Source organism: Pseudorasbora parva, chromosome 7 (genome assembly GCF_024679245.1).
Source record: "Pseudorasbora parva isolate DD20220531a chromosome 7, ASM2467924v1, whole genome shotgun sequence".
NCBI lineage: Eukaryota > Metazoa > Chordata > Actinopteri > Cypriniformes > Gobionidae > Pseudorasbora > Pseudorasbora parva.
In genome coordinates, this window is record NC_090178.1 from 35301432 (window position 1) to 35312129 (window position 10698).

The 10698-nt window shown below is 38.9% G+C and overlaps 1 protein-coding gene across 1 annotated transcript; it reads left to right on the forward strand.

Moving 5' to 3' along the window:
* Positions 1-8147: 8147 nt before the first annotated feature.
* LOC137083937 (uncharacterized) lies at positions 8148-9235 on the forward strand. The gene is given in 3 exon segments (XM_067449873.1): positions 8148-8165; positions 8275-8529; positions 8531-9235. Coding segments are annotated over 3 exon segments (978 nt in total).
* Positions 9236-10698: the final 1463 nt, after the last annotated feature.

Sequence of the window (10698 nt, forward strand, 5' to 3'; positions counted from 1 at the left end):
GTCCAGTCTCTTTGTTTCAAATTGAATTGGGAAAATATCAATAAAAGTCACAGACAACATATGACGTTTGTGGGATTTTTGCTGGATTACCAATTGATGGCTGCATCTTTATCACCCCACAGGGTGGTTTAAATGAACAAGATAATTAAGCTGATTTCAGCAGTTGTTAGTATGATTGCAGTGGCAGTGACTGAGAGCCTTCTCAGAGCCCATTTACTACATGATGGTTGAACAACTTCCAATAACAATACAAATTAGACAGAAGGGATAATGGTTACATGAAAAATTATCCAAGTTTTACATCCTTGAAACACCAAGATGTAACCATCACAAGGGATACCTTTAGGCTACGTCCCGGTAAGGTAGTCTGTGATAAAGACAGATGCATCTCTAATGGCATAGGGAGTAGTTTGGGAAGGCAGGTCCGTCAGGGGTCTCTGGGAATTTACCTGAACCTTAGAGCACATTCATGTGGTGGAACACAGGGAAGTGTATGTCTCTCTGAGGGCTTTTCTCCTGTTGTTACAGAACAAACAACATGTCTGCAGTGTACCACATCAATCACCAAGGCAGCACCAGATCAGCACAATGTCTCCTGGGCATTTCTGAAACTCTCATCACTCAGATCAAGATTGAGGTGTTTGCGACTACCAAGAAGACACATTGCAATCAATTGTATTCTCTGAACAACCAGGAAGGCCCCTTGGGGATAGATATCTTAAGAATGACGGGAAAAGCTGTTATATGCTATTCCTCTCCTACCTTTGATTGCCTTGGTGATTAGCAGGGTAGTATTGGGCTGTCACAAAGTTGTACTTGTGGCCCCAAGGTTGCCAGAGAAATGTTGGTTTCAAGCACTTGAACGTTTGGTCCATCCCGATGGAGAACCCGATGCTTGAGCTGCCCGATTCTGAGCAATCAGATGAATCAGATGACTTTGAAACCCCCAGACACGCTACTTCATTCATAAAATAATGGACCTCGGGCAACTCTCAGGGGGGCTGCCTATAGTGAGCCGATGTTCTCCTTCCCCATGCGGAAGCCCTAGATTTCAGCAACTTCTTCCCCCTGGAGTGGAGAACCAGATACTTGAGCCTGATTTTGAGGAATTAGACGTGCACAACTTAGACATAGTGAAGTAGTAACTAGAGCAATAAGAGTCTGCGGGTCTGCAATAAGACAAAACAGACGCGATCGGTGTACATGGGATACTGTTTGGTGTGAGGCAGGCAGTCAGCTCCTGAGGGTGCTGGGTGTTCTCGCTGCCTTGTACGCTGAGGGACACATCAGTTTCCAGCAATTTCACAGCGTCTGCCCGGAGTCGTTGCGGCCCTGTTACGTTGCTCCTTTAGATGAGGCCCCTGCTGGCCAGCCCCTCTCCCGGGAAGAAGTGATCAAGGTCACCTCCTCCATGGAGCTTTCTGGAAGTCGACGATGAATTTCCAGTGAACGTACATTGCTCCATCCACTTCCAGCGAGACCTGCGGTTTGGTAGCAAACGCATCTGCAAAGACTAAAAATTGTCCTTGACTGCTCATTGCCAGTTCGCCTCTTCAGGGGGTCTGAAATGAGGCTCACCCGAGTCAGACACCCGGGGCCAGCCTCAAGTGTTCCCTTTTGGTTCCCTTAGCAGATTTTCTCTGTGCATGGTTATGCCTCCGAATATATCTGTGTGGGCCCTGCGACTGTAGAAAGGAGATACAAACTGCAGTTCAGTTACCCTTTCCCAAAGTATCAACGGGGTGGTCTGGACTGTGGTAGTCCACGAGCAGGTGTGGGTAGAAAAGAAACAAGAAGTTTACTCCCTTTTGGTAAGGAGGCCATAGAACATGTTCCTCCACCAGACAGGGAGTCCAGGTTCTACAGCCGGCACTTCATAGTTTTCAGGAAGAATGTGGGGTTGCATCCAATAATGTATATTAGGCACTTGAATCGTCCTCTGAGGAGATTCATATTCAAGATGCTCTCAAATTCTGCTATCATGAGTAAGATTCAGTTTGTGGACTGGTTATTACAACAGATCTAAAACATGCAAACTTCCATGTATCATCCTTCCATGTCACACACTGAAAAAAATGACTTTGTGGTATTGTAAAATCTATTACATTAATTCATGTAATTTATACATTGTAAATCAAGATTAAGTTGGAACTATATATCGTATGTCAAAATTTCGCAATTTATTAATGTAATAAATTAACTGAGAAAAAAAGAGCACATTTTACCATATCTTTTCAAATACTATTTCATGTTTTATAGTCACAGCACATTCACCTAAAAATACTAAGTATATTTTAATCTGAAAAGCAAAGTGCATTTGAATCTGCCTGCATGTTTTTTTTTTTGTTTTTGTTTTTTTGTTTTCAAAAAGATCCCGCTTGTTCAATCGGATTTCGCTTTTATGTGGCTGGCTTATTCTCGGTAAGTTTTGACTTTTCTATTTTAGATTTGTGAAAACAACTGTGTTCATTTTGATGGTTTGATTATTGCATAGATGTTATGGTTCAAAATTAACTGGATGTGAGTTTTAATCACAACAACATTAGCTTAAGCACCGGAATTATCCACTTCTATAAAGTTGAGACTGGTGGTTAGTCAAAAATAGAGGGGATTAAATGTAGTTAGCCACGTTCTTATAGAAAAAGTCAACCAGTCTGGTTAACTTAAAAATAATTTAATGCTAGCTGGCCAAGATTAAGTGCTGGCTGCCTGTGTGTGTGTGTGTTGATAGCCTATTTAGTCATGTCTAGTCGTTCCAATTTATCAAAGCTAATCACCAAAGATTGTCAAAGGGTGTTTTGGTGTTGGGTTCATGTTTCATGTTTAAAGGTTTTCATGTTCACTGTCATGTCATGTCATGCACTTCCTGGTTTGTCATGTAATCCTGCCATATGCTTTCTTGTCTTGTGTTCTGATGTGTCATTGGTTTATTGGTTGATCATTGATCATTGAGCAAGGAAACCTGTTCTGTATGATCAGGGTAGTACGCAGATGGCTTCATTTCCTCATCATATGGAAGAAACCTTGGTTCATGTCACAGGGGCCAGTGCTGGAAGCATCATGTTGCCAGGAAAATGTTTTCAACAGATGCCTTCCTCACTGGTTGGAGCACAATCATGGCTGACCACTTTGCGAGAGGTCTGTGGGAGACCCGGCATTCTTACTGGCTCATCAACTGCCTGGAAATACTGGTGGTCTACAAAGCTCTGAGGAGCTTTTTCCTGGACCGGGAAACCTGGGGCTTTCCACTCACCTGTAGGTGATGTGCCTTTGGGGTAGCACCATCTGGTAGTACGTTTCCTCCATGGGGCTCTGAGGATGAGTCCTGCGGCTCGCTCTAGAGTCCCAAACTGGGACCTGGCAATGTTACTTGAAGGGCGGGATGAGGTCCCCTTCGAGCCAACGGAGTCGGCTGAGGCGAAGAACCTGAACCTTAAGGTAGGCTTTCTCCTTGCTATCTCCTCTCTGTGGAGAGTGGGGGATTTCCAGGCCATGGCTATGTGCCTATGGTACCATCAAATGTGGCATGGTTAATGGTTCTTTAGGCCTTTTATCCTCCACCTCACACGAAAGCAGAAGAAGGGAAACTTCACCTGCTCTGCTAGTCAGAGCCCTAAGAATTTACTTGGAGAATTCCTCACAGTGGAGGAAGTCAGACCAGTTATTGGTGTGCTTTGGCTCACCCAAGAAAGAGCTGCCTGCATCAAAACAGACAACCAGCAATTGGATTGTCCAGGCTATAGCCACACAGCTTATTAGGTGCGCAGTTTCAGGGCTGTTTCCACTAGTGGCATGGCCTCCTTGGTGGCCCTCCTTTTTGGCATCTTGCTTCAGTCGATTTGTGAGGCAGCTGGGTGGGCCAACCTGCACAACTTCATAAGATTATATAGTCTGAAACTCCCTGTGACACCTGGCACCAGAGTGCTCACATCCTATGTGTGCCTGGGCTCCCAGCTTCACAATAGGATGGGCGTGGTTACAGTGTGGCATAGTGGGTATTCGTTCCCCAAATTGTCATCACAACAACACAGTGCAAGTTTTTCCCTCTAAGGAGAACGCCTTGGGTTATGCCTGAAACCCTTTTTCCCAGAGAAGGGAAAGAGACAAGACTCAGTCTTGAGTCCACACCTATCAAAGGTAGATCATTGTGAAAAGCTATCTGTGCTATCTACGAGTGTCCCTTTGCAGCTTCCGAGTATGCCGTTACATACTATGTCATGACACAGCACTAATCAGTATTGGACATATTTCATTCATGCTTCAGACAAGCTATGCTGTTCTAACATGTTCCCTAAAATGTTGTCACGACAATGCAGTGTCTCATTCCCTTCTCTGGGAACAAGGGTTACAGTCATAACCCGAGACGTTTTTTTTTTTTTTTCACCTAATATCTTTGTGGAACCATGATAAAAACCATATGATTATTTGATAAATAGAACAACATTTATTTTGCACTGCATAAAGTGTAAAAAGTCTCGAATGTAATGTAAATAATGTAAATCTTTTCCACAGGGGCATTGAAATGTGAGAGTGTGTTGTTAAATATGCTTTGCATACCTGAGACACATCAGATGTTTTTCCAATCGCTAAAGCGATGTAACCAGAAGAGTTTCCACTGAGCTCAACAGTGAGGCTGATGTTGGATAAGGCAACTGAGGTGAAGTAACACTGAGAGCTTCCCGAAGGATCACATCCTTTAGGGTTGTCCAGACACAGTTTGGTTTTTCCACACTCAATTCGGATGATTCTGGACTATAATAAGGAAAATCAGAAAGAAAAAACCAGGGATGCCTTTGTCAACATCAAAACCCTTAACTGCTTTCCTCCATTATTGTTTAAAAGGAAAATAATAGTTATCTGAACCAAGTAAGCTAATTGTAAAAAAAAAAATTGGATTCTTACAGTCAAATTTGTAGGTGTTGATATGTTCTCATCAGCCTTAATGCAAGACACTGCACAGCAAATCACGCAAATCACCAAAAATATCAGCTTACTCTCCATGACTGAAGGAGAAAAATGATATATGAATTGATATATAAATTTAATTTAATTAATCTGAATAAGAAAAATAAATCTTATATCAAGCATATGCCTATTTACTTCATGGAATTATTTGTTTTTGGGATTACAATTAAGATAAAACATATATAAGTATATACATATTTTATATACAAATAAACACACACACACACACACACACACACACACACACACACACACACACACACACACACACACACACACACACACTATATATATATATATATATATATATATATATATATATATATATATATATATATATATATATATAATTTAAGATAAATGTTGTCAGTAATAAACAAATACTACAGTACAAACATCAATTAGAAAAATAGCTCAGGGTAGAGTGATCTAATTCAAAATCTAATTCTTTAAAACAATCTTATCCCAAAATTCTTTTACATTTTTCAGTTCAATATCTTCATATTTCACATTCACATCTTCACATTCATGTGTTTATGCTGATAGTTCAATTTATGAAAAAAATATATATTTCTTATAATTATACAGTAATTTTACGTTTATTAAACTGCAAAATACAATAAAAAAATGCAGCTTACTATTCACAACACTGCAAAAAACTTAATTTAGTGTGTTTATCCAATTGATTTGTCCAAAGTATTTGTACTAAGAAAGTTAAAAAAATTATATAAATGTAATATAAACACATTAATTAATATGATTAATCAGTTGCAAACTTTACATATGATATGTTTATTTTACATTACCTATCTGTAGATGTGTCTTTACTAGTAGATATGTTGATCTTCACACCCTTGGAAAATGATTCCTCCTAATCTTTTAAATGTAGAACACAAACCCCTACAGAACCAGACTGAGAATGAGCACACCCATTCACTGCATATGGAAATACAACTGTGGTCAACTCAGCAAAAAAAAAAAAGTGACCTGCTCACCTGCTTGAACATTTATATTTAATCAGAATATGTTTTTATCCAAAGCGACTTACAAATATATAAGTGTAGTGACAAGTCCTACTTAGTCTTACACAGTACATGATCTACTGTATATAGTATGTGTGTGTGTGTGTGTGTGTGTGTGTGTGTGTGTGTGTGTGTGTGTGTGTGTGTGTGTGTGTGTGTGTGTGTGTGTGTGTGTGTGTAGACTATATTGACACCCCTCCAAATCACTGAATTGAGTTCTTCCAATTACTTCCATCGCCACATGTGCATCTTAGCAATCAAGAACCTAGGCAATCAGGAGCTCAGTGAATTCAAGTGTGCCACCTGTGCAATAAGCCCATTCATGAAATTTACGGTTATGCTTTAGATTACGGCCCGGAAAGTACTGCATAATTAAAATTCATTTACAGCATAATTTTCGGTAATTATAGTGCAACTATAAAGTATGTGTAGGTATATGGGAACGATATGTAATATTGGGGGAATAAAGGGGTAACTATCAGGAAAATTAACAAATGATTTATACTGTAAGTATTTTTTAATTAAGGGATAATTATCCGTGTATTTCCGGGGTAAATATGATTCTGCGGGCTGTAAATTAAAGCGGATCTTGTCCCCCTCTTGTTTCATGTAGTTACAAGGTAAGTACAATAAAAACACAAAAACTTTATTTAAAATTGAAAAATAAAAAAAGATTTTAAAGATAAAAAAAGAAAAGTAAATTAAAACTGATTTAAAACACATTAATTTTTCTTGCTTGGCTTCATCCTCCTCTTGTTCCTTTTCTTTTTCGTCCTTGCCATAGATGAATCTTAAGAAGGATCCCACGTCACTAGTTATGTTACACTGAAAATACAGTACAAGCAGAAATTTCCTCACCGTTTACTCGTCTTTTACCCTCATACCATCCGAGATGTATATGACTTTATTCTAAATAAAGAATAAAGTCGTATACAAAATAATCTCTGCTAAGGTTTTAAGATTTAAAGCATCAAACAGCACATACAGCAATAACTACAGTAATCCATACAATCCCAATGGACAAATCAATGTCTTCTGAAGTTAAACAATAAGTGTTTGTAAGAAAAATAACAATATTTGAATTTTTTTAAACTGTAGACTATATCACTTCCGACCAGCCGTCATCTGCGTGTGCATGTGAGGGTTAATTTCACGTTTGACATAATTTGAAATGTGATGTGCGCGCGCCGGTAATTTGGATGTCAGATACTGTCGGTTTTTGTTTTTGTTTTTTAATGCTCACAACAGTATACAAACAATAACATAATAAATGATAATAGCAATTAGAAACAGACAAGACTAAAAGACAAGAAAAAAAAGAAAAGAAAAGAAAAGAAAATGACAAAACGTTGTCTGTTGTCAGGATGTTATCATTTGAAATTAAAAGTTTATTTAAAACAAAAAGAAGAAGAATCGGTTTTGAGTTAAGTTGTTTTTCAAATAAATATTTCTGAGTGATATCAGATTGTGTATGTTTACTTGTTTGTACTTACTCTGTAAGTACATGAAACAAGAGGGGAACAAGAGCCACTTTAAATTACAGTCCGCACATTCATACTTACCCAACTACGTAACTACACAGAAAATTAAAAAATACTTACAGTATAAATAATTTGTTCATTTTCCTGATAGTTACCCCTTAATTCCCCAAATAGTATATATTGTTCTCTTATACTTACACATACTTACTTTATAGTTACACTATAAATACCGAAAGTTATGCTGTACATTTGCTTTAATTATGCAGTACTTTCCGGGCCGTAATCTAAAGCGTTACCAAATTTCCTCACTACTAAAAATTCCATGGTCACCTGTTAGTGCTATTATAAAAAGTGTGAAAGAAATTAGGAACAACAGCAACTCGCATAACGACGTAAAATCACAGAGTGGGGTCAGCACATGCGGAGGCGCAAAGTACACAGAAGTTTTCACCAATTTTCTGTCTATCCCGTTGTTAAGTCGTGACATAGCCACTTTCCGATAATACTGTTTACGGGTCCAAAGGCTAGTGCATCTACCTAGCGCATTTGCTTGTGTTTGTACCAGTTTGTACCATGCCCCAGTGCTGTCTCTCATGTTGTTTTAACAGATCAGAGTTAGAAAAAAAACAAGTGACATTCATCTGTCATTTTACCGCTTTCCCTGTGACGAGAAGAGGAAATGGCTTCAGCTGATAAAGTAATCTTAACAAAACTTTGTTTCTTCATTCGAACTTTGTTTGCAAAATCAAATCCAACCCTTTGAGAAAAATGCTTATGTAACGTTACTCTATGGGTCTACACTTGAGGTGGAGAATGAAATGTTGAGGGAAAAGAATGACAAATTGAAAAAACAATTGGAGAAACAGAAACAAACTTTTTCCTTAAGTCAAATTTCTTCCAGCCCTGACAGAGTCCAATATTTTACTGGACTGCCTGATGGTGCCACTGTCCTGTTTTTGGAAGCGCTTCTTTCTAAATTCGAGCTACAATATCATTCTGATTGGACTGTCCAAATGATGCCCCTAGTTGATCAATTGCTCCTGACTTTAATGAAGTTTAAATTGACTAAATTGCGGCCACGTAGACCTTGCAACAAGGTTTAATTTTAGCAACGCCACAGTAACCAACATCTTTATCACCATCATTGGAGCCCTGTATGATGTTTTGTATGTTGGTTTTCTTGAGAACAACATCCCCTCCACAGCCAAGAATCAAACATCGCTGCCAGATTGCTTCCAGCCCTTCTCTAACTGCAGGTTCGTGCTCGACTGCACAGAGGATGCCGTCTCTAACACAGAGAGGCTTGATGCACAGTGTAATTTGTACAGCCAGTACAAAGGACAGGCCACACTTAAGGCTTTAATTGGTGTTGCTCCTAACGGAGTGATTACTTCTGTCAGTGACCTGTACGGTGGGAGTGCCTCAGACAAGGCAATAACAGCTGATTGTGGACTTATCCAACATTTACATCCTGGTGATATGGTCATGGCAGACAAGGGCTTCACAATTCGGGACATTTTGCCAGAAGGAGTTTACCTGAACATCCCGTCTTTTCTCGTCAATGGACAGTTTACACACGTGGAAGTGAACAACAACAGATTGATATCAAAAGCTAGGATACATGTGGAGCGTTCAATTCAGCGACTGAAATTGTTTCACATTTTAGAATACATTCCATACCAGTTCAAACAAAATATAAATAAGATACTTAAAGCGTGTGTTTGTCTTACAAATTTGCAAACACCCATTTTCCGTGAAATTGAATGAATTAAAGGTATAGTTCACCCAAAAATTAAAATTAGCCCATTATTAACTCAGTCATCCTAGGTGTAAATGACATTCACCCTTGGACTTGTTTGTATTCGTTTGAGGGAAGAATGTCATTTACACCTAGGATGACTTTAGGGTGAGTTAATCATGGGCTAATTTTCAGGTTATTGGATATAATACATATGTCTGTATATAAATAACTGTATATAACTATTTTATTTGCTTACTCTTTATGTTAAGGTATCGAGGCTTCAGTGTATATTATATATTTAAGTACTGAGTAATATTATTAACTACATGTATTTACCAAAGGGTTAGGGTAGGATTTGGTTGAGGGTTAGTTGCGTGTAATTATGCATAATTTACTGTTATTGCAAGTACTCGTAACATGTAAAAACGACATTGTTAATTAGTGTTACCTTTATAAGTTCTGTGTGTGTAGCCTGAAGAGGCTACAAACTTGTATAATAAATAAATTACCTTGTATGAAATGCCAAAATGTCATTTATTTTCACATTTACCAGTACTTACAACTGTGAGAGATTGTATGGTAGGAAACAATCTTTATAAAATATTTCCAAAGTGTCAATGTTTACAGCCCATGTAGTGTCTTTGAGCACTGTCAAAAGAACAAGGTCAAGGGGAGTCCACACAAGCAGGTGACAGCTGTTAGCTCCGGTCAGGTGCAGCTTTCCCTGGATCTGATGCCAGTAGTAGTGAGTTTTTTTTTTTGTGTCATGGAACCGACTCCTTCATCAAACTATAGGAAAAAATCCTTGTTCTCTGCTGCCTGCAGGATAGTCTTGGTTCTGGCTGACCATGGACACTTGACTTCAATCAAGCTGTTTCCAAACACCATCCCATCCGGAGATCCACCAAGCAGGCCGCTATCAGATAGGAACAGTCCCCTCTCTTGTATAACTTTACCAGTGCGCTCTGTGTATTCCTGCTTTTCCCTTGACTCATGATGTATTCCCCAATTGCATGCCTTGGGGGGAGGAGACAAATACAACTTATAAGTATATTTGTATTTGTATTCTTGGATACAGATGCCTTCATTTTAAATATTCACTTATTAACGACAACTTACTTTAGATCCCTTTTTGAGGATGTACTGGCCAAGAAGGGTTTTAAACATGGAAGGCGGGTAAGACTTCCGCTTGACTGCTGCCAAGACCAAACCGAAGTTACTTGCTGTAAATCGATATGCAAACCTGTTAAAAGGAACCAACCATGAGAAAGAACATTTTTGCTCAACAATTGCCTGTCACGTCACAGACACGGAGACGTAGACGAGACATGCACAAGGATCCAACACAGACTGACAAACACAAGGAGCTTATAAGGGGAAGAAATCAAGAGGGAACAGGTGGGAGAAATCAACACTAATCAGATAACAAGGGGGAGGGATCAGACAATGACAGGAGCACATGCAAGACATGACAAAACCCACATTTGCA